This window comes from Schistocerca serialis, chromosome 1 (assembly GCF_023864345.2).
Source record: "Schistocerca serialis cubense isolate TAMUIC-IGC-003099 chromosome 1, iqSchSeri2.2, whole genome shotgun sequence".
NCBI lineage: Eukaryota > Metazoa > Arthropoda > Insecta > Orthoptera > Acrididae > Schistocerca > Schistocerca serialis.
In genome coordinates this window covers 475,972,222-475,998,356 of record NC_064638.1, presented here as the reverse complement: position 1 = coordinate 475,998,356, position 26,135 = coordinate 475,972,222, and the positions used below count along the sequence as shown (strand labels likewise).

Here is a 26,135-nt window from a genome sequence, read left to right as displayed (position 1 = left end):
CACTACCACTTGACAACCACTACACATGATTACCTATGGCATGCAGCTGAAACAGCATGGAATGACATATCTGTATTTCTCATCTGAGCTTATTCAACTCTATGCCCTACCAGGTGTATTAAATTTTGCAGCCTGTTTATCCCCAAATCAGTTACAAATTTAATGTTGTATTATTACTGATATTGTGTACACGCACAATACATAAAATTTCATTATCTGGCATCCCCCCCCCCCCCCCTGGTGTTCCAGTTTTAATGGCTGTCACTGTCCATTGGTGCTGCCTGCAAAATAATGTAAATATCTTGTTTTACATCAGATGCAGAAATAATAGTTTCTTTCTATTGATTTGCATTATTTTTGTGGTAAGTGGGTTTTATGTTGCAAGTGTTGTAATTAATCATATTTTGTATTTAATGATGGAAAAGTAGGCTACCCTGAAGAATAAATATGCATGCAAGGTTTGATAATGTCTTTTCTACTTGTGATACAGTGCATACAGTTTACAATGTTGTAACCTCACTGAAACAACAAATAAATAATAAAACCATAAAGTTGAGCTGTAAAAAAATTGGTTTTAAATATTTATTTCAAGTTGAGTGGAGTGGTTGAGTCAAGGAGAGGCATTTTGAAAGCATGGACTCTAAATTCCCATTCGACAATCCAGAATTAGGTTCCCCATGACATCCATAAATTCCTGAGGATGAATGCCAAGATGTTTTTTTTTTAAAGGATACTAAAATTTCCTTTCCCATACTAACCTGTCTGAGCTTATGCTCAATCTCTCATGACTTCATTGTAACTGGGCTCTTTACCGCAAATCTTACTCCTGTTTCTTTATTTCAAGTAAAGTAATTTGTGTCATTTAGGCATGCTGTATGCTCAAATTTGGGAGCCCAAAATGTCTTTCTCATAGTGAATTTGTTTTGTTAATATTTTTGTGCAATGTTTGATATAAAATACTATTGTAACAGAGATTACTTTTGGTTCCAGAATGCCCTTCTTGTTTTGCTTGGAGGATCAGATAGTAATGAAGGGGATATAGTTAACTCTGTTCCTACAACAGAAACTATAAAAACTACCACTGTTGACAACAATCAGGATTTGCTGGACTTGCTAGGTATGTGGTGTTCATTATTTTTCTAGTTTGTAACATCTGATGAGTTGACTTTGTGTTTTGAGGTATATTAACGGTGTGTGAGCCATTAAATTGCAAAACTCTCCTTATTGATGGCTATAATGACCTCATGCCACCTTTATCTGCCAACATTCCTTTGGAGGCAACCATGTACACTGAACAGTATTGAATGTCCAATGGAAGGACTTTGTACTCAAGAGTTCACGATGATGATCTTCTCTTCAAGTTAAATATGTAAAAGTAATCACTCTGCTGGGAAGACTCTTGCACCAGCCGTTGAAAGCTGTTCAGTGTACAGTCATCACTAAGGTGATATTAATAACTAGAGGTGATGTAAGCTAGAGCACATTATGGTTGTCAATTGACAGAATTTTCAAATGGAACTAATGAAGTTAGAGAAGGGTCAAATGATACCATATGTGAAGTATTGTAAGCTTTGCATATCACATATCACAAAAGAGCCGATAGTGATCTGCAAAATCATACTGACGTGTTATTAATATTTTTAATAGTCAGGGGGAAAACTGAAGTCATGGAAGCATAAGCATTTGATGGTCAATTAAAAAGTTTTTGTGTGATTTAAAATCCTGAAAAAAATACCTGCCACAGTTACATCAAACATACTGTGTGAATGTCCAAATATTTCACAAATGTTATATATCATGGGCTCCATTGTTAAGATGTTATAGCAAAATATCAGATTTATAGGTAACCTCATAACTGCAATTTAACATGTCATGATAATCAGCTGGTGACAGTTTGTCACTCAGTGGCCATTGTAGAGACACAGTTGGCATGGTGAAATGTATATTTTCTGTAGTCACTGTATTTGCCATTTTCACCAAACTAATGTCCGTATTTAAGATTGCCTGCTTCATATTTTGTCATGAACTTCATTATGTTTGTGAAGTGAACATTCATGACCACTATTGATTCAGTAATTACCATGACCTTACAAATTTCAGAGTTTTGATACTGGATGCTTCCTGCTGTCAGTTATTAATAAATGCTGGAATCCCACATATGATTGGTGTTTAAATTCTTTTCACCTTTAGAAATACTATTACCACTTATTTAAAGCTGATAGCTGAATGCAGCTTGTTCATAGTATAGCCCAACTGAGACTCTGCTCTTTCACAATTTGAAGCAGGCCCATTTTGTGGGCACAGGAAGTGACACCATCATTATATATTATATAATGATGGAGAAGATCTCCATTATGTTGCAACTGGTACTATTACTATATAACTCTGGTGCTGTCAGGCATGTGGAAGTCATTTTATTTTGTTTCTGATTTGTACAACATTTTTACTTGAGAACTGGCAGCTGAATGGGCAGTAATCTTTTTAATTCCTCACTAGTTGTGGGGAGCTATACAAAGAAATACACCATTTATTAAAATCACACAAACATAGAATTATCAGAGAAGCAGAAACTGACTAATGTAGTTAGTGAAACACTGCACTCGTACTTGGTATGGGACACAATTGAAACACTGCCTTCATTTAACTTCTCCATATTGTGGCAGACTCAGTTAAACTACAAACGAAGACAAATCGTCCAGCATTATGTTCTTTGCCCACATACACAAATTCTGTCTGTGGCACTGCATTTGGGAGGGCAACAATTAAAAATCTCTATTCAGTCATCCAGACTTGGATTTTCATGGTTTCACTAAAGCACTTTTTCTGTCAGTGATGCCTTAAAATGTATTGATGGTAAATATTATTATTCAGATCATAGTATACTGTTTGTGGGATCTGACTGATATCATTATGATAAAATCTATGAAATGTTGTTCAGAGCGATGAAATCGAGAATTCTGTAAGTGACTGGGCTGTTCTTAAGTGAGGTGGAGCATTACTTTAACCATATAATTAAGAAACAGAATCTCACGAGGGGATCTTACTGACTGTGGCCATCTTCAATTTTCTCCATATTTGGAGAATTTGAAGGTCAGTGCTTGGACATACATTTCTTAAAGCAGTATGGCACACTTTTCAAGAAAACTTGAAGGTATCGCACATCTGTCTAGCAAAAAGAAGGAAAAATTTTGAACAATCATGTCAGGGAACAAGCAGGTGATCAAGCCATGTATTTTATAGTAGTCTAGAAGAAATGCACATAAGATAACCGTTTCAAACAGAATTCAGGGAGCAAAAGTGAATGAGATAATCTAATAGTATCTGTTGCATAATTTTGGCAAACAACATTGGATAAACAATATTAATGAACTGCCATTGTACTTAACCAGCAAGCAAACACTCATAGTGTATTACATTCATGGATTTTGTGCAGTTAATTGCCAAGCTGTTTTTCAGGAGGCCTTGATGTGGGAAATCCTACACCATCACCAGCAACATTGCAGAACAACAACAGTATTATTTTTAATTCCAACCCAACTTCCAATTTTCTTGTGGATGGTCTTCTAAACAGCCAGCCTGTTGTATCCAGTAAGTAGCATTATTAAAACCCAGTAATATATTCAATTCAGTCAATGACGGTGGTGACGGGTGGATGGATGTGTTTATTGGAGGGGGGAGATTTATTGAATTATTGCTTGTTGCCATGCACCGTAGAGAATAGCTATCATATTAAAACATGTTATGCATTATAGTGCTTTATTTTTATATGTTTAAATCATTATCAAAATAAATTTCTCCTTATCCGTAGTTATTGTAAATGTCTGTTATGTAATTTGGATGCATTCGTCCTCATGTTGTATAACTAATGTAGTGTATTGTAGATTGGAACAGGAAAAAATCTTTTATTTTTTTTTTTTTTTTTTTGCCAAATCTGGTATTATTTTTTGCCAATTTCAGTGGTATTTTCTGCCAGATTTAATCCTAACTTTTTCTGCCAAATTGTGTAATTTTTTGCAAAATTAATTATTTCATAGTTTTTGCTGATTTTGCTTTTTTCTGCCAATTTTAATGTTACTTGCCAATTTTGATGTTAATGTGTGCCAATTTTGGCTCTGTTTTAGATGTAACAGCATTGTCATTACACAGCATGAACTGTTGATTTAAGATTGAGGATAAAAGAAGTCAAAATATATTTCAACATTCAATAACTATCAGTTACAAAACTCTCATACTCAGATTTATAAATAAAATTTTTTGTACATTAAAATGACAAATTTTGCAACATTTAATAAAATTTGTCAATTTCACATTAGTTCGCCAAAAATCGCTAATATCACGTTGCTCTTTGCATTATCATTTTCATGAAATTTTCCTATCTTTAGTTTAAAAAAAAAAAATACTGTTTCGTAAGAACATTGTTTTTTAAATCTAATCTGGGACACAGTATTAATTTGGTAGTAAGTTTCACAAAGAGCATTCATCTGAAACTTTGTTGTAGTAGATGAAAGCTGTAAACCTAAAGACAAATAATGGAAAATCCAGGATGGAATGTAACAATACCAGAGAAGGAAAGTTGCTACTCACCATATAGCGGAGATGCTGAGTCGCAATAGGCACAATAAAAAGATTCACCCAATTAAAGCTTCCGGCCATTAAAGCCTTTGTCATCAGTAGACACACACACACACACACACACACACACACACACACACACACACACACACACACACATGTTGCATTTTTGTGTGTGTGTGTGTGTGTGTGTGTGTGTGTGTGTGTGTGTCTACTGTTGACAAAGGCCTTAATCGCCGAAAGCTTTAATTGTGTGCTTTTTATTGTGCCTATTGCGACTCAGCATCTCTGCTATATGGTGAGTAGCAACTTTCCTTCAGCCTATTACTAATTCCTCACAGAGTTGTGCTAAAGTCATGACACAAATGGTCAGGTTGTCATGTATAATGTTAAAGGCCAAATACAAAAACAAATATCATATATATTTTGCTGACCATGTGTTGGAAGTGTGGCGAGTAGACGTGGCATGCTGCATACAGTAAACTGCTCAGACAGGGCCGTTCCAACACAGGGATAAGCATGTAAACATAGTATTCAGTCTCTGTCGAATGCAATAGGCGACCGTGCAGACACAATAGTTACACGCAAAGATGTACCATTAAGTTCAGAACTGGAGCAAAATTAATTCAAACAGTTGAAAAATATAACCGAATAAAAGTTAACAACACAATCATGCACAACAGCAACGGAACAGGTGACAGTACTTACATCAAACTGTCATCATTTGACAGCTATGTCAGTACGGAGTAATTATAAAGCACAGTTGCAAAATAATTCTGTGCAATGTTAAATATATCATGAACAGCAATTAAGATCTCACAGAATGATCATGTCATGAATAACAGTTCTGGAGAACACATTGTCATTAAAAATGTAATAGATAAGTTATAGGGCTTTATCGACCTTGTGACAATACAGGTTTGTGTAACAACTGACATTTGTTGTCTTTCATTGTAAATAATTGCACGTAGTTTAATGTGGCTTGCTTGTAATTTTATTAACAGTATACAGTAACCAACAGGTTCATTGCTGTAGCTCCTTTACATTTTTAATGACAGTATATCTTCTGTAACTACATTATTAATGTTTTATGATCATTGTTTGAGATCTTGGTTACCATCCCTGATTTATTCTACATAACACTTTGTAAGTGTATTTTACAGTTGTTTACTTAACGCCATACGTGCCAAATGATGATGTGGTTTAGTGCAAGTGCTGTCACCATTAATTGTGCATAGTTGTATTGTAAACCTTTTTTTTGTAGCTGTTTTTCATTTATTTGGATTAATAGCATAGTAGTTTTTATTCTTATCAGTTCCATACTTGTACACAATAGTTGCAAGTTTAACACTGCTGAATTTTAATTGTCAATACATGACTGAAACTATCCAGTTTAAATGTTGTAGGAAAGTTCTTGTAGAATGTAAATACGTTTGGATTACAGGAGACCACTTACCAGAAAGCGCGCGCATGCGCGCACACGACCTTGTGTCAGTTTTGGCATCTATTCCTGTATTTATTAACTTTTATCAATTCTGTTTTTCAGTTGTTTGGATTAATTGTGCTCTCTTCAACATCAGTTCTGTACTTAAGGTTTTGTCACTACTTGTAATGATTGTGATCGTACAGTTGATTATTGTACTCGACTGAGACCAAGTCGTAAAGTGGCCCTGGTCTGGGCAGTTGACTGCACGCACCATGCTTTGTCCACTTGCCAGACTGTTGGCAGGATATTTAATAAGTGCTGTTCCATTTGGTCTTTAACATTACATATGACAACCTGACCATTTCTGTCATGACTTAAGCACAATTTGGTGACGATTTAGTATAAGGATGTTATTGCTGAGAGCTGCCTATTTTATTCATAAGATGTTGTAGTTTTAGCCTAATTTCCCGTTTTGTTTAACTGCAGGCAGCCTGTAGATGTTTAATGAATGAAACTGGTTGTAACACAATAAATGTGTAATAATACAGCTGACGTGGTTTTTCATTAATCATCAGTAATATTAATACACTGGCAAGTGTAAGATGGCCGGCCGGGGTGGCCGAGAGGTTCTAGGCGCTACAGACTGGAACCGTGCGACCGCTACGGTCGCAGGTTCAAATCCTGCTTTGGGCATGGATGTGTGTGATGTCCTTTGGTTAGTTAGGTTTAAGTAGTTCTAAGTTCTAGGGGACTGATGACCTCAGAAGTTAAGTCCCATAGTGCTCAGAGCCATTTTTTTAGTGTAACATGTCACAATGATGTAATGTTGTCGTGAATTAATGTAAATTTTATCAACTAAATAACTAAGTTGCCCAGAAAGTAATGCACAATTTATTTATTTGCTTGCCAGCTTTATATCAAATTTCTGGAGTGTGCTCACAAATCTTCTGTTCCCTCCAACTGACGGTGTAGATGCAGCAGTGTTTCAAAATAATGTCTTTAAATGGTTTACTTTTCAAGCAATGTGTCAGCATTGAATTTCTCACTGCAGAGAAAGAAACTGTTGGGAACATTCACAGATGTTTGTGTGCAGTTTATGGAGCATCTGCAGTCGACAGAAGTGTGATTAGTCACTGAGAAAGAGGGTGAGGCCGCTACAAGAAGATGGTATTGTAGAGTTCAAAAATTTGAAGCATTTGGGCAGTCCGTCCACGGCTCTCACACCTGACAAGGTGCAGCCGCCCTATAACCCTGACCTAGCTCCCTCAGACTTCCACTTGTTTAGAACATTAAAGGATCTTTTAATGGAAGAGTTTTGAGAATGACAAAGAGGTGATTTGCACGGTGAAGACGTGGTGTCATGACCAGGACAAAGAATGGTATCAACAGGGCATACACACCCTTATGTCTCGCTGGGGTTGGGCATAGAATGGGAAAGAGATTACATGGAAAAATTAGGAGTGTAGAACAAACATCATTCTTTCTTCTGTGTATGTTTCTTCATTGTGTTCAATAAAAAATTGTTGTAGAAAAAAAGTGGTGCATTACTTTCTGGGTAACCCTTATAACCTTCGATCATGTGCAAAATGATGACAGTGTGTAATATGGCTTCAGCTGACTTCCCAGTGTGGCAGGAATGTTTCAAGAAAATTAAACCAAATTTATTTCTCAAATTACTAAAGAAAGTTGTAACTTCTGGTCTGTATTGAGAATATTGTGTGTTATAATATACGAGGGTATTTCGGAAAGTAAAGATACACCGTACGCCAGAGGAACAGAAGAGTTTTGGCGAGCAAGTTGGCAACTCTGGTGTTAACCTTGAACCGTTAGCTTTCTCCTCGCGGTCGTTCAGCAGTTGAACATTGCTTCTGGTTGGAGTAGGTCGTGTTTAAAATAGCAGCGCCGATTCAGAATCCCGCCAAATGCGAAGTGCGCTCCGTCATACGTTTTCTTCATGCAAAAGATCAGCGACCAGCGGATATTCACAAAGAAATTGTTTCTGTTTATGGGAACATTATGAATCGACAAAAGTAACAAAATGGTGTCGTCATTTCTCTGAAGGTAGGACCAATGTTCATGACAAACAAAGAACAGGTCGGCCATCTGTGATCTCTGATGCCCTTCTTCAGAGAACAGAGGAAGCAATTCGTGCGAATAGATGTCTCACATTGAAAGAATTGAATCAGATCATACCGGACGTGTCAATGACAACTCTTTAAGACATTGTGACTGTCAAGTTAGGGTACAGGAAATTGTGTGCGCGCTGGGTACTAAACCGTTAACGGAAGAACACAAAAAGAAAAGGATGGGCTTTGCACTTGACTTCCTCACACGCTATGCTGAAGCAGGTGATGAGTTCCTTGATCACATTGTGACAGGTGTCGAGACATGGATTTATCACCATACACCTGAATCCAAGCAACAATCAAAGCAATGGTGCCATTCGAATTCACCAGAAGCCAAGAAATGCAAAACGTCGCTTTCAGCGAAGAAAATCATGGTTTCTATTTTTTGAGACAGACAAGGCATTCTTCTGTTGGAATTTATGCCTCCTGGAATGACAATTAATGCTGCTGCATATTGCCAGACTTTGAAACATCTTCAAAGGGCAATTCAAAACAAATGCAAGGGAATGCTGACAAGTGGAGTCCGCTTGCTTCATGACAACGCTCGGCCTCACACAACACTCGTAACCAAAGCACTACTTAAACAATTAAAATGGGACGTATTGGACCATCCGCCATACAGTCTGGACCTTACGCCCACCGACGTCCATGTTTTCTGTTACCTGAAGTCACATCTTGGTGGAAAATCATTCCACGACGATGAAGGCATCAAAGATGAAGTTGAAATGTGGTTCCGACAACAGGCGGTAACCTTCTATGACTGTGGGATGCAAAAGCTTGTGCACCGACTTAACAAATGTTTGGATAACGGGGGTGATTATGTCGAAAAATAACAAATAATCCATTTAATAAGATGTACCTGAAGTTTTCTAAATAAATGTTCTATTAAGGACTGCGAGCCATTGTATCTTTACTTTTCGAAATGCCCTCGTATTAAAATGTTGTTGTCAAGATCATCCTCCACTTTCTAAGTGTAAGTAATGCAACATATGAGATCTAATTTCAGCAGATGAAAGTTCAGGCCATGCACAAGCCTACTTTAGGAGCTAATTCTGAAGCACTTACAGTGGTTTATAAAATTTTATTATCTGTAGATGCGAATAAATGTTATGGTTGCAGATGCAGGCAGCATTTATATTATCTGTGCAGATCTCTAACAATTGAATACATATGAAGCCTTTACTCTTAGGTATTGAGGCCAGTGTAAAATTCACCTAACAATATCAGTGTGTTTTGGGAACAGAAATACTACTACATCATCTTCAGCAACTCCACACCCCATATTTCAGTAGGGCAATGCCCAGCCATGCATAGGAGAGACCATATTGGCCTTTCTTAAAGACCAACAGCTATCACTGTTTGTCAGGTCGGCATTTTGCCCCAACGTAATACTCGTCTAACATGTCTGAAATGTGGTTGCTCAGCAGTTTGTTTCTCACAGTCCTCATTCAACTACTGTTTATGCTTTGTTGATTTTCAGGCAGACTGTGCTACCCCAGGATGAAGTCTAGGTCATCTTTGAGTGCATGTCACAGGAGTGAGGCTCTAATTGAAGTAAATGGGGGCTCATATTGTACTAAACTTGAGTTAACCTAAAAGTCTGTAGTGTGATAAAATTATAAAGAGATAGGTTGGCTGGCCAATACTTAGTTTTAAAGGGTGATATTTCAAATACTGTTGACACAGCTTTACAAGTGGTTACATATGATAATGCCTTTCTTTTTTTAGTTTACATCAACATTTGTAACTCTTGATCCCCTAAATTTTGTGTTTGGAAACTTCAATGTGTCACCTAATACCTTTTTTTCAGGTCTGCCAAGTATAATAGCGTACGAAAAGAATGGATTGAAAATAACTTTCTCTTTAGAACGCCTTCCAGATAATCCTAGTACAATTGTAGTCACAATGATTGCATTAAATGAGACAATGAATACAATGGCTGATTTTCTGTTTCAAGCTGCTGTGCCTAAAGTAAGTACAACATTACATTTAATCAGAATGACAGATGAATTGAAATAGTTACTAATTCCAATACGGATTTATTGTTCTTACAAAACTAATCAAATGGGTACAATTCTAACTTTTTTTCCTACACATTGATTTTCAGACATTCCAGTTGCAAATGCTTTCTCCATCGGGAACCGTCCTGCCACCTGCTGGACAGGTGACGCAGGTGCTAAGGATTACAAATCCCAACAGGGTAATTCATCCCATCATTCATATATTAGAGCTAAAGTTATTTTTCAAAAAATAATTCTCACACAAAAATCGGACGCTGTTGTTAGAACATGCAGTGGTTCTGTTTGGAATAAGAGGGAATGGGCAAAGGAGTTTGCAGATTAGAAAAGCCTGAAATTATGCAGCCACTGTTTCCATACACGTAACTGGAGAAGGAGAGGAGATGCAGATGGTGCTGAAGATTATTTATGAGGTTGAAAAACAAGTAGAGTTGGTCAGCAGGAACCCAAAGTAAAAGGAAGGTACAGATTTTCACAGTTAGGGGGAGAGGGGGATAGAAGTATAGAGTGTCACAATATTCTTTCTAAAAGTGCAGAGTGCATGTTTTAGAGGTATCGTTCAAAATATGGTGGGGAGAGGGGCCATTGAGAGGCTATTATCTTTGGCTAACAACAGTACAGATGGGTTAATATTTAAAGTAAGCCCAGCTCCAGTGTACTTAGAGGGAGGAATCATTGGATCTGAGATCATCAGTGTATATGGCTATTGAAAGAAAAATTACAGAAGAGGAAAAAAATATTGTTGCTTACAAAGTTCAAGAAGAAACATCACATTACTTATTACCAAAATGACCAGCAGCGGACAGTCAGCTCTGTGGAAGATGATATGGAGGTTGATACGATAACTCTGTGACACAAATACAGAAGTATGGCTGGGAATATTTAATGGGGAGATCAAATACAAACCAGAGCAGTTCTTTTGTAAACTTGATTGAACCAGCTAAAACAAAAATACTGCCACCTCATTTTTATATTTTGCCTCCTGACTTTATTACACAATTTCCCCATTAAATTAGACTTTTTGATTCAGTCTTCAAAGAAAGAAGATAGATGTGTGCACAGCCTCATGAACCTGAACACCTCTATTGCTATATTGTCATCAAACTGGCAGTCTCAAAAATCTTTTAGTGATCCAAACATTTGGTAGTCACAGGGTGATGAATAAGGTGTGTGAGGAGAACGTTCCAGAGTTGCCCAATAAATTTCCTCCATTTTTTCCTTTGTTGAAACAGCAAAAGGCTTAGCAGACAATTTCCAGTAATTGAGTTCATCAGTGATGATGGCTTGAGCACTTTTATTCCTACCATTGAAGCAGTTTTGGAAAGGTCTATGTGTTGATCTTCTGCAGTTAGGTCCTGTATGGCACAGATGTTGTCTGATGTGATGCTTGTCTATGGTTGTCTTTGGTTGGGTTTGTTTTCCAACAGATACCCATCTTGCCACAAGTGTCTTTGAAAGGGTTTCTTCCCCAAATAGTGCATGAAGTCTCCACAAAACTTCCCAACTTTTGTGTCTTCCTTTGTAAGCAAAATGATTATTATGCACTGTGCAACAGAACTGTATACCTCTTGCTCCCATGTGGTAGCCTGACTTGAGCAGTCATGCCATGCTAACTGCAGTACCGCAATGCTATACTAGCCATCCCCACCAACGTCCTGTCAAGGTTGCGCCCATTTCCATCTTCTACCACAGCTGCCATATTTAAATTCTGGTTTTTATATTATACAACCTTTTTTGTAGTCTATGATAAAAAGATGCTGAGAGATGGGATACATGCTATGGTTCAGTAGCAGTGTTTGGTAAGTACATATAGAAGTACCAAGGCATTCATTGGGTATTCAAAGAAAGCTGAAAGTCTTGCTGACATAAAAAAAAAGAAATTAAGTGAAGGCAATGAATAAAAAACACACTTGCTTCAGTAATTACTTACTTTCCTGTCTTCTGTTCAGGCCCGCATCTTGTGGTCGTGCGGTAGCGTTCTCGCTTCCCTCGCCCGGGTTCCCGGGTTCGATTCCCGGCGGGGTCAGGGATTTTCCCTGCCTCGTGATGGCTGGGTGTTGTGTGCTGTCCTTAGGTTAGTTAGGTTTAAGTAGTTCTAAGTTCTAGGGGACTGATGAACATAGATGTTAAGTCCCATAGTGCTCAGAGCCATTTGAATTTTCTTCTGTTCAGGGTTATTAGTATAATGGCCGACCTGTTCTTTGTTTGTCATGAACATCAGTCCTACCTCCAGAGAAATGACGACACCATTTTGTTACTTTTGTCGATTCATAATGTTCCCATAAACAGAAACAATTTCTTTGTGAATATCCGCTGGTCGCTGACCTTTTGCATGAAGAAAACGTATGACGGAGCGCACTTCGCATTTGGCGGGATTCTGAATCGGCGCTGCTATTTTAAACACGACCTACTCCAACCAGAAGCAATGTTCAACTGCTGAACGACCGCGAGGAGAAAGCTAACGGTTCAAGGTTAACACCAGAGTTGCCAACTTGCTCGCCAAAACTCTTCTGTTCCTCTGGCGTACAGTGTATCTTTACTTTCCGAAATACCCTCGTATATTATAACACACAATATTCTCAATACAGACCAGAAGTTACAACTTTCTTTAGTAATTTGAGAAATACAACTTTCTTTAGTAATTTGAGAAATACAACTTTCTTTAGTAATTTGAGAAATAAATTTGGTTTAATTTTCTTGAAACATTCCTGCCACACTGGGAAGTCAGCTGAAGCCATATTACACACTGTCATCATTTTGCATATGATCGAAGGTTATAAGGGTTACCCAGAAAGTAATGCACCACTTTTTTTCTACAACAATTTTTTAGTAATGCTGCCAAAGGTGGTGTTGGCTGTAGTAGTACAAATGAAACAGCAGACAGTTGACAGTCATCAAAGAAATTAATTGTTGATACTAAACATACTAGATAATACAGTCATAATCATAGGATACTAAAATAAACAAACAATTGGCACATCGGCTTAATAAAATTCTAATGAGTAATGTTTAGTAGTATCAAGAAGTGGAGAGCAGCTGATAACTCTCTGCTCATTCAGTAGTTGTTCAGGATAGTCCTTTCACTGTGTCTTGTTCTGCAGTATTTCTAGCAGTGATAGTTTCTGCCCATTGTGCCCAGAGTGCAATATTTCTACATCTAGTGTACAACTGTGTCTGGTTTGCAGACAGTGATGCACAAAGGTGGAGTCTGTTTTCTGCAGCTTCCACTTTGCATAGTGTTCTTAAGTTGAGTGCACAATGATGTATATTTTCCCTATGCTGTATGAGCCATCCACTCTTTGGAACTGATCTTGTGTATTCCACTCTGATGTAATTAGTACATCAATGATGCAGTCTGATAACCTCTTCCAAATTTGGACTCTTTGAATCTGTGGACTTGTTACTGGCTGTTGTTGCAATGATACTTTCCCATCAATCCCATACACAAAAAATTCAAGTAAAGAAATTATTTGACATGACAAATATATATGGTATAAAACACACATGAAAAATATTCTAACATACAGCATACAGATTGAAAATAATAGGAAGGTAAAACTCATTTCCTACAATAAGATTTAATTTTTTTTTTATATTAATGTTAATTTCATTATGCTTACATATTGTAACAGTAAAAATGATACTGGACATATATAGTGTAGTGTTTTTTTTATATATATATTTGCCTTATATATATATATATATATATATATATATATATATATATATATATATATATATATATATATATATATATATATATATATATATTACTTTGATTTTTTTATTTTTTTTTTTTACTCATGTTTTTTTTCTTTTGTATATTTTTTGTTTACGATTTTCTTTTTAAAATGTTTTTTACTCATGGTCTTCCCCCCCCCTTATGATTTTCTTCTTTTAGTACAGCTAAAGATACATCAGTATTATCTAAATTTTCTGCAATTATTTATGTACACTTGCCTCTCTACTACAATATTACTACAAGTCACATTCTTGTGAAGAGTACTTTTGCTCCCCACAACATCAGTATAAACAACAATAAACTGCTCATATATCATGAGGCTTTATCTAAAATTGGTTTTGAAACTTATACCTTTGCATGCATGTCCTCACATGCATGCCTTCACCCACAGGGAAGACTTAGCTTCCAAAAATTAGAAAAATTCAGAAATGTTCCCTAGGGAGACTTTTTTTTTTGTAAAAAAGTAAAAATAAATCTTTCTATCATTTTTTGTTACAACAGTGTTTTTTCATCAGTTTCAATTAACATGTGACTTCAAATTATTAATTTATACATGCAACTATACATACTTGGTTGTACAGGTAGTTTTGTTCTAACAAGCATATTCCAGTGGAGGACTTTTGTTTTAGATGATAATAGGTTATTTAAATTTTGAAATTATGATTTCTGTTCATACAGTTTTAAAGAGACAACATTCCTGAGACCAAATAATTTCTTTGACTTAGGATACACCAAACGATAAGCATTAGGGTGTGGATTTTCTATGACTTCAAAAGGCCCAATATAGATATCAAAGAATTTTTTAATTTCTGAAGTTAACATTTTTGATTTTTCATGAGATTTGACCAGAACAAGATCACCAATTTTGAAAGTGGTTAATTTTACCCTATTGTTATGTCTTTTATTCCTCTTTTCCCCTTGTTTCCTCATAGTTTCCCTGACAATATCTTCTCTCTCTTGCATAGTTAAAGGTGTACATTTAGGAAATTCAGTAAGTTCTGATATAAGATTTGGAGGTCTAATATTAAACATGATCTCATACGGTGAAAATCCTGTGGAACTATGTTGTAGGCTATTCATAATATCTTCAAAATTTCGAATGTGCTCAAACCAAGTTGGATGTTTATGGCTACAATAGGTTCTACAAAGTCTCCCAATTTCCCTCATATATCTTTCTGCAGGATTGGTGGACGGAGAATGAACAGATATAAGTATATGCTTCAATTTTGATCTTTCAATAAACTTTTTCCAAATTTTAGAGGTGAACTGTAAACCATTATCTGATAATATAGCTTTTGGTTTACCCACCTGTGTGAAATAATCTCTTTCAATTTTTATTATAATTTCATGGCTAGTAGCTTTTTTCACTGGATATAGTTTAATTAATTTTGAAAATACGTCTACCATAACAAATATGTAACAGTGACCACCTTTACTCTTTGGTAACATTCCATATAAGTCCACTGCGATAAGATCTAAAGGTTTTTCTGGAATAATGTTTTGCATCTCTCCACCACATCTTTGATTGCTCACTTTAACTCTCTGACATTTGTCACAGGTTGCCAATTCTTTTCTTACCTTCTTTCCAATATTGTAAAAATAAACATTTTCTTGTATCTTTTGAATGCACTTCTGTATCCCACAATGACCAAAACTTTCATGTATGTAAATGATCAGCATCTGCCTCTGGCCAACACAGTTTCCAATTATCAGAATCTACATCTGTTCTCCGAAATAAAATCCCCTTGTGTAATTTGTAAAATTTATCAAGTTTCTCATACCCCTTCTTGCCTAAACATTCTTTGATTAATTTCCAACTCTGATCCAAATTTTGATTTTTTCTAATTTTGTTACACATAGCTCTAATTGTTTTCTCATTTTCCACCCCTTTCAAGTATCTAATTTTAAATTGCTTTTCCTCCTCTTGTTCAAAAATCTTCTTTTCTCCCCCAATTGGTAACCTTGAAAGTGAATCGGCTACTACATTCTCAGAACCTTTAATGTGTTTGATTTCAAAGTCAAACTGTTGCAGAAATATTGCCCATCTGGTCAATCTACTGTGGTATAATTTGCACTCTTGTAAGTAACTCAAAGCTTTGTGATCCGAAAATACTATGGTTTTATGTCCAATAAGGTAAATTCTAAATTTTGTAAAAGCCCAATGAATTGCCAAAAGTTCCTTCTCTGTGACTGTATAATTTTTTTCATGCTTGAGCATCTTTCTGCTTGCAAATGCTATGGTACAATGTATCTTAACTCCATTCTCTACTCTTTCTTGAAATAACTCTGCTCCAAGCCCATAATTACTGCTATCAGTGTTCAAACAAAATGGTAAATTAAAATCAGGTCTGTGTAATCAGTGTTGCTTCCTCAACTCTTGCTTAATTTTATCAACTCTTCCTGACAACTTTTATCCCAAACCCAAACAGTGTTTTTCTTAAGTAATTGACTTAAACATGGTGCATTCAGACTCTGATCACTTATATGTTTTCGGTAATAACCGCATAACCCAAAGAACGACTTTAATTGTTTTTTAGTCTTAGGAATAGGAATTTCTGAAATTGCTTTAATTTTTTCTGGATCTGCCAAAATTCCCTTGTCTGTGACAACATGACCCAAAAATTTTAATTCAGAAACTGCAAATTTACATTTCTCTAATTTCAATGTCATCCCCCCTTTTCTAAGTTTTTCACAAACTGACTTCAAAATCGAAAAATGTTCCTCCCAATTTTTCCCTGTAACCAAAATGTCATCTACATAAATTATCAGTCTAGACGCAAGTTCTTGCCCCAGTACATGATCCAAAGCTCTTATAAATTCGGAAACAGAAGAATTTAACCCAAATGGCACAACACAATATTGGTAACTCTTACCATTGTACAAGAAAGCAGTATATTTCCTAGAATTAACCGAAAGTGGTACCTGATGAAAACCCGAAGTTAGATCCAAACTTGACATATATTTTATATCTGTAAATTTATAGAGTAACTCATCAATATTTTCGGGATGGTCTGTCTGTCTGAACAAAATTTTGTTTAAGTGTCTAGAGTCCAAAACCAATCTTACTCCACCATCTTTTTTCGAAACTACTACTAGAGGATTATTATATGCACTGATACTCCTTTCTATTATATTACACCCTTCCATCTTTTTCAGCTCTTTCTCAACAGCAGATCTTTTTGATATTGCAATACTGTATGGTTTTATGAAAAATGGTTCATGAGGTTTTACCTGAAGCTCACACTGATAACCCTTTACCGTACCAGGTATGTCACTGAAAACATCACTGTATTCCCACAGCAGATTTTCTAACTGTTGTTTTTCTCCCCAAATAAATTTTGTGTTTCTGAAATTTTCAAATTTACTAAATTCCCAAATTCTACTTCATCAGTATCAAATCTATGAGTTTCAATATTCTTCAATCTATTTTCTTTTAGTAAATTGATACTGTCAAAATTTCCATTACTCTGATCACCAAGTGTGTTCACAAAATTTGTCTGAATGTATTCCCTTTCACTAGTTTCTATCAAAAGTTTTCTTCCAACCCAATCAAATGCTGTATTTACTTTTACTATCCAATTCATACCCAAAAGAAAATCCCCATTAAATTCCTGAATTACAAAACATCCATGTGTGAACAACTTGCCTTCAATTAAAAATGTCACTAAAGCCTGGATTTTTACCAATTTACTGCTCTTCCCAGTAGCACCTTTTATCTTTGCCCCAACAACTGGCATTTCAACATAATCTTTCCCCACTTTCAATTTCTTGCTTAACCTTTCAGATATTCCCGAGACCTCACTTCCTGTATCAATTAAACATTTACCAATCCATGGCCGAATTTGAACTTTTATATAAGGACAGCAAAATTGATCACTTTTCTCAGAACCTGTATCCTCATATAATAAATCGCTTTCAATTTCCCCGAACCTATACTTATCAGAATCATATGGTATATCATTACATGTATTATTTGTCACAGTTATAAAATTTGCACAAGATACAAAATTGTCATTGGTACTCTCTATTATCTCAAATAGCCAAGAATTTTCATCCAAATCACATTGTATACTATTGAAGTACTTATCCTTCAGCTTTTCAAAAATAAAATATCTCATCTTTTTCCACCACTCGGGACATACAGTTTCACATACATTAATAAGCATCTTTCTAAAGTTCTTGTCAAAAGAAATAGTTTCACTGTTCAGCCATAGATTCATAAGAAATGTGTGTGTGTCATTAGTATCTGTAAAAGTTTCACTTAGGCTAGAAGTTATACATGTGTCATCATTATTTGTGTAGTCAGATTCTTTACCAACAACATCAAAATTCACACTTTCACATACACCCAGCTTGTGAGCCTTATTCATCCTGGTAACATTCCTGGGAATTTCTATAATATTCTCACTATTTAATCCATTTTTAACCATGTGTATACCCAACTCCCTATTTAAACTAATGAAATACCTTTCCTCAACATCATCATCAATACCATTACCATCATTATCAACTTTATCATCAACATCATTATCATTACACATATTCAGGTCATACACATTCAAATTACCCCCCAAAATATTATTTCCCCTTTCTAAAGTTACCAGATCCCTTTCGCCAATATTTTCGTTCTCACACCATGCATTCTCTCTTTCATTCACACACGTCTCTGAGCTACTACAAATTACATCATCTGACAAAGTGTTGTTCTTTTCTGCCCAAGTGTAAAACTCTGTTAAATGAAATGAATCACAATTACTTTTATCTACTGTACGTTCTTGTGTACTGAAAATTTTATCTTTATCAATATCATTATTTTCCTCTTGAAATTTCTTCAATAAGTAACAACTAATGACCTCATGTGATAGCTTAGGTTTGGAACTGTCATGTTTAGGGTTATGATAGTCACATCCATTGGTCCTTTCATCATGCTTACCTTCTGCCTCAACCTTGCGGACCTTCAAGGGGGCGTCTACTCGTTTTTTATTTCCGGTTCCTGTTTGAACTGCTGATTGTGGTTCTGCCAATGTCTCTGATCAACATTTCTGTTCCCATTCCTATGCCAAACATTACCTGATTGTTGGTAGTTTCTGTTGTACTGATCTCTAGCAAAATTTCTGCGATTTTGATCCCTAAAGTGTTCTCTAATTTTGTTGATTATTCCCGCAAAAATGTTGTTCTTGTTTTGGATAAAAATTATGGTCCTTCTTTTGAAAATTGTTATATCCCCCTGAATTTTGACTGACACCATGATAATTGTTTTGTTCCCTTTTTTGAAAGTTGTCATTTCCCCAATTTTGACCATTACCTTTCTGAGTAAACCCACGGTGTGTTCTTGTTGTTACCCTATCCAACTTTTCAATATAATTGAGAAACTGCTCTACATTACTATCAGGACAATGAACTAAACTCAACTGCATTGCTGATGGCAATCTTCTCTTTAAGGTATCAATTTTGATCAAGTCATCCAAAGGTTTTGTTAAATGAATAAGTTTTTGAAGTTCACTTTTGCAAAATTGTTTCATGCTCCCATCTGATTCTCAATAGTTTCTCCCATTCAAAAATTCACTTTTGATTCTAGTTTGTTTAAGATCATCCCAAAATTTTTCCAGAAATTTTGATTCAAATTCTGAAAAGGTCATCCCCAAAGTTACAATCTGGTTTGCCCAAGTCAAAGCTTCCCCTTCCAAGAATTTTTTTTGCAAATTTAATTTTCATTTCATCTGGTGAGTGAGGTAGAAAACAATCCTTACAATACTGTATAAAATCAACGGGATGTAAGGGTCCATCTACCGAAAAGTGCTTCACTGGAATATTAGATACAAGATTGCATGTGTTGACATTGTGATTTTTGCTTTGAAATTCAATGTCAAAACTTTCAATTTTTTCGCCAAGTTCTTTGACAGATTTTTTGTTTTCTAAATCATTGCACTCTATTTTTTTTTCTAGGGTAACCAAACGATTGTCAGTTTCTTGTTGTACATTTTTTACTAAAACTTTTGTGTTCTCATCCAAATTTTTAATTTCCCCTTTTATCTCATTAAAATCAATTAAATTTCTTTCCCTATCTACCAGTAACTCATTTTTTACAGTATTAATTTCACCGCTCAATTTAGCATCAATTTCATTTACTTTTGCTTCCACAGATTCAATTTTTTCCTCAACACTGCCAACTCTGTTCGAAAGATCACCCACTTGGGTATTGACTGCTTGGACTTGCAACAAAATGCTATCAATTTTTTCATCCCAGTAAGTCTTATTGTCGTCAACTGATTGTTTAATTTCTTTCGTGAAATTTACAAGAAAACTTTTTAAATCAAATTGATCGGTTCTTTCTGTTTCATTTGACCTGTCCTGATGTTCGAAGTCTATTAAATTACTACTTTCTACTTTAGGCACAATACTCTCGAAAATCTCATAAGTCATTGTGAAGAACAAAAATTTATACACAACAATACAAAACAAGATAAAAATATTGTTTTAACAAAATACGAGGGTTTCGAGACTTATCTGGAACACTCTTCTACTGTTGCAAATCCACGTTTTCCATCCATGTGATTGTTGACCAAAATTCTTGAAGTATTTTCTTCTGTCAAAAATTATATTTTTTGCCGAAACATTTCTTCTCCAAAACTTTTACTTCCCGATGAACACAAATACTGTAACACACATTCTGAAAAAACTGGTATTAACACACAAAAATTTTCTTCCTCGTAGCACTGTTGAAGATCACGTGAACACAATATCCCGGCTACAGTTCCCAGTTGAAATATGTCATCCCGGCTGAGCCCCCAGTTGAAATATGGCATCCCGGCTAAGACACAAGTTGAAAATATGGTCACTATTTTTTATTTACTTAAATTTGCCATATTTCGTGACAGTACCTTTTCCATTAGACGTTTGCAAGGCGATATTAGTCTTGGCTTCAGTTGTCTGTATGATTCCACAATGCATCTTTGTCGGCTGCAGAAAAGACGTGGTTCAACGTGTTTGCCTCATTTTGGTGTTTTCAAATACCATTTCTTCAAATGTAAATCTCTTTTTTATAGTTAATACAAAAAAAAAAACAGTAACATAATTCAAAATTATTTATGACGGCGACCTTCACTTCGTTCTACCATCAACACACACCAAGAGTTCACTGCCGACTGACTATAGTCAAAGACGACTCCAACGTCAAAGATGTTTTACACAACACACAAGCTTCCACTTGTAATCAGTCTCTTTGCTATTCTTCGATACATTTACTAATAGTAATCAATATGCTTTCACTCTCAAAAACAGAAGTAAATTAACATATAATAAGACAAATTATAATAAATTCTGACAAAAAATATAAGAAAACATTTACAATTCGGTATCGACAAATACGGTAAAAAAAAATAACATCTCCCAGATCCATTACAAGGCACACTGCCATTCATGTGCTCTCCAGACTTAGAGTTGAATTTTATTATAGATAGGAATCAGAAAATGTAGAATCTATTTTTGGCAAAGTTAGCAGCTATTTTTCAGGCATAATTAGGTGTATAATTATATAATAATCTGGTTACTCTCTCTCTTGCTAGTATGTGATGGCATCTGCTTCATTAACTATTGTTGTTTAATCAACCCCATTGAGCAAAGAAAGTAAACTAGCATTATATGGCCGACTTTTTAAAACTTGTATTTTTATTGTCAAAAGAAAGGCTTGTACAAATCTCAGCATTGCATTCTTTGTGATTACATCTCCTGTCTGTGACTAATGTGGTTTAGTGAGGTAAAATATACTTGCTGTAGACATTGTTTGTTTGAGTCCACAGCAAATCTAAACAATGTTTAGCAAACATTTCAGATTAGGCACTGCATGTTGTGGTACTGTTAAAGAACATAATTGTGTCTCAATTTCATATGCTCTTTCAGTATTGTTGGAAGTTATATTTCTCAGAGAAAATGTCAGAGCTATATCCTCAAACACTTCACACTGTGGATCTTTGCTTCTCAGCAAAACCAGTTTGCAGAGTTAGCTGCCTTGCCAAACACTTATTTGCACACAGCTTGTTCTAAAGTATTAAGAACATACAATGTGGAGTTTCCGAAAACTACCCTTCATATACAATTTCTGAATTAATTCTAGATTATCAAGCTTTGGATAAAGTATGTGCAATGTTTGATACTTCTGTCTTGTGTCTGTCAAATTTTTGTCAAAATTTACCCAACACCTATTTGTACTCTCATTTCTGGCAGCTAAATAAAAATGCTTGCAATCTATAAGAAGTAGCTTTCCAAATAAACCACTGATTCAGACCAGTTGTTAAACCATGTGCCACAATGAAATCAACAGAAATTATTAATATTACAATAAGATAAATTCCAAGAAAGAAATGATAAATGGTAATTGAGGACAGGCAAGCTCTTCATTGTTAATGAATGATGGGTTATACTTAAGCACACATGAAAATTAATGAAATATTTCCAGAATGAGATTTTCACTCTGCAGCGGAGTGTGCGCTGATATGAAACTTCCTGGCAGATTCAAACTGTGTGCCCAACCGAGACTCGAACTCGGGACCTTTGCCTTTTGCGGGCAAGTGCTCTACCATCTGAGCTACCGAAGCATGACTCACGCCCGGTCCTCACAGCTCTACTTCTGCCAGTATCTCGTCTCCTGGCAGATACCCCAGATGTTGTGGCATTTTCTGGTTGTCATGTAGCCCTTGTCATTTAAACTGAAGAGAAAACCCACATGTCCAAAAGATACGGGATTTCTCAAACATTTTTAAGATGTCAGCATTGTTTTAAACAGAGGGAACAATCTTTACTGTCTCTTACTCTTTGATTTAATTTATTTATGTTATTGGTGGTTTTAAAATGTCAGACACTGGTGATGCTAGTGACAGATGTCAGGAAACAATGAAGAGGAGGAAACATGCACTGAAGTTTCTGAAATAAACAGACATAAAATTAGCAAGAACAAATAAATGAAGCATACATAAATTAGAAAGCAGATAGAGTGCAACCAAAACAACATGGTTATGATTGCAAGTGAGCTCCAACCTAAAACTTAGTATTGTCTCAAAATTGCGATTCAATTATCACTGCGCAACAGGCATGCTAATAAATTCTTCAAAAAATTACATGCAGTTAAAGAGAAAACTGAAACAGATTCTACCACTGCAAGCCTCTCAATTGATTTTGTGCAGAAACCGCAGTTGCATCAGATACCAATAAAAGACACATTTTGGTTGATGGCTTTCAGTAAATGACTTTAGTGTGCATGACTTATGGAGTGAAAGTACCAGGTTTTATCTCAATCATGAAGGAATACCACGAAGGAGCCCAATGAAGTCCATTCATTTCCTTTTGGTTATATAAATGAAAATGTTGGACAACTTGTTAAACAGCTTCACTTGTTCTCCAGTTCTTGTGGACACCAAGATAAAAAGCATTCAATGGTGATATTTTGTTTAATGCTTATGGCACAGGGAAGATTTCAGTTCATCATGCATTATTTTCCAATCAGGGGCCACTCTTACCTTCCTCATGATAGAGATTTCAGCATGATAAAAAGGAAACTATAAAGACATACAGGATATATTTGCTGAAAGAATGTTAATAATAGAGTCCATGGCAGAGCTGAAATTTGAAGTGAAAATACCAAAAGCCGAAAAGGTCCTAAGTTTTAAGGAACGGTGGCCAAAGTTATACAAAAGAATGCTATTTCCGTTGAAACCCTAGGAAGGCTACACAAAGAAATAGCTAACAGGACTTCATGTAACACAATTCAAACGGTTGTGCTATTCACATGAAAATCTTGGTATTGTTAAAAGTTAGTCCATTCACTGATGGAAGAGAAGAACAAACATTACAGATGGCTGATCCATTTGCAATTCCATCAAGCTCTATAGGTCAGGCTTATCAAGATCGTGAGCCTATAAATGAGAAGAAAATACATGACCTGCAGCTATTCCCACCAAAAGAAGAAATCACCCAGATCTGCTACTCTGGCATATGCAACTGGCCAACGTGTGTCAAAGATTGAACATCTGTGTAGTGTAATGCCAAAGATAATTGGAAATAGGCATAGTCTGTTTGATTTTTGTCCATATTAGCAATATAATGACTTAAACTTATTTATTGCAAAATATTGAGAAAGCCCACATGTTTACTGTATAAATTTTAATTTAACATCAAGAAAATTTATCGAGGTTGTCTACAGTCCATTGATAATCGTTACTCTACATTCTTTTAACGAAAAATGAGAAGGAAAATGAAATTTCAGTATAGTTTTGAGATTTGAATTGTGTTTTCAATTTTGTGAAAAATTTAGTGTTTTGGACTGTGGGGCTTCTCAATATTCCCATTCAGTTGTGAGAGATTTTTTTCTTGGCAGCATGTTTAGTTTGTCGGACTGTAATAAGAAATGATATAAATATACAGTTGCAATATGGGTAATACTTATTTGTATGCACAGAATAACATAATTGAAATGGCCACAAATATAAACAATACTAATTCCAGTCAAAATTAGCTAAAATGGACCTAGATAAAAAGCTTAGAGTATAATTGTGATTTTAATTCTTTAAAGATAATTTTTTTGTCTCACAGTCATACAATTCTCTTTCAGGGGATGCTGCGTTTACGTATGAAGTTATCTTACAGTGTCAATGGCACCCAGATACAGGATCTGGCGGAGGTGAACAATTTCCCTCCCGAAAGCTGGCAGTGACCTGTTTAAACTGCCCAGTAGGGCACAGAGTACTTAATGTCTGTGTACAGTATGTGTTCCTAGTCTCTTCACCATCTCAGCTACATGTACTTGTTGAGAAGAGATAGAGGAATATCCTGAAGAATTAAAATTCTGTCAATTTCATGAACTCAAAACTCCCATTGCAACTAATTGCAAGTGTAAATACATTTAGTATTCATGTACAGTAATCAGGTCTCAGATCTATTTGCAGTGGACAATTCATATTCTAGGATGTGTGAAGGTATGGGATTTCAGAAACTTGAATTTTTGTTACCCTTGCTTGTTTTTAAGTTCTGCGCTTGATTAGGAGAACTTGATAAACTGTTACAGTGTGTGCCATGATTGGGCTCTTTTGTGTGTTATGTGAAATGGAACATTTGAATGAGCTGTTATAATGTTTGTGTAATGAAATCTGTAAGTATGTATGTTTGTATAATTTGTGTATATTGACTAAATAATTTTTTCCAAGCCTGATGGTTCTGTTGATTGTTCATAAGAAGACTGCTTGGCCCATTCCATTTCTTATGGTAGTGATTCTTTTTCTTCTTTTGCCTCTTGTCTTCATTTCTGTTAAACAGTTCAATGAGACTTGGAATGGGCCTCACATTGTTTTTACAAAGCCTGTGACCAAGAATTTTAGAATTCCCTCCATTGAACTTTCAGAGGAAACGTCAGGATTTTTTACTGTTCTATACTGTCCGGTGAGAGAGGTCAGTTCGTTTTTGTATTATTATGTACATAAAAATAAATGGTGAGAAGTACAGTTGTGAATACCGTGTGTAAGTAAAGAGTGAGTGCTGAAATATTTAATGCAAGATGAAAAAAGTGAAAACTTCAGAGGTTTGTTAGTAATGGGAGAGAATCAGATTAGTGTGTTGGGACTTGGTTCCATGAGACAGAATGGACTGCTCTCATGTGCGGTTAATTGTGTTGTTATTTTGTTGACCATAAACTGAATACTTTGTTTAAAATTATTGTAAAAATTAAAAGTTGGAAGAAAGAGATATTAATTTCCACGTGCCTTCTTATTTTCACCTGGATTTCATTTAAAATGTAGATATGGCATAAGCTAATTTATTAAATTGAAGGTGCTTCTGAAGTGTGATACAACCTTGGAAATGTAGAGAAATGAATGTGATTAAACAGGTTTGGGGAAAAACAAGATTCATAACTACAAATAAATTTTACATTTGTTTGAAGTTCATTTAACTCTGGATGACTATGTTAAGAAAATATGAATCCTCATATTATTTTTTTTCTTTCTGTAGAACAATTGTCTCATTAATAAGAACCTCTGTTTGAGGAAAGTAGTAATACAGATAATTGTTTAGAGTAAGTACTGATACTTTTGTGGTAAACTACCTTTAGTAGTTAATCTGTTGTTGATCATTTGCTATATCCAAGGAATTAGAGTGGAGATAATGTGCTCCAAAACGTACTTTTCTCCTCTGTTGAAAGTTTGTATCAATATATTATAAACTCTGACAACTATTTTAAGAAACAAAGACATCTGGTATTTTTTAGT

The 26,135-nt window shown here is 35.4% G+C and overlaps 1 protein-coding gene across 5 annotated transcripts in view; it reads left to right on the top strand.

Moving 5' to 3' along the window:
- Nucleotides 1-25,624, top strand: part of LOC126473556 (AP-1 complex subunit gamma-1) — a 188,498-nt gene extending 162,874 nt beyond the window's left edge. For all 5 annotated transcript variants that reach the window (XM_050100703.1, XM_050100716.1, XM_050100697.1 and 2 more), the window contains 5 exons: nt 991-1,117; nt 3,457-3,588; nt 9,935-10,095; nt 10,232-10,324; nt 24,488-25,624. In XM_050100703.1, coding sequence (XP_049956660.1) covers nt 991-1,117; nt 3,457-3,588; nt 9,935-10,095; nt 10,232-10,324; nt 24,488-24,589 — 615 coding nt within the window. In that variant the 3' untranslated portion in view covers nt 24,590-25,624. The remainder of the gene's footprint in view (nt 1-990; nt 1,118-3,456; nt 3,589-9,934; nt 10,096-10,231; nt 10,325-24,487) is intronic.
- Nucleotides 25,625-26,135: the final 511 nt, after the last annotated feature.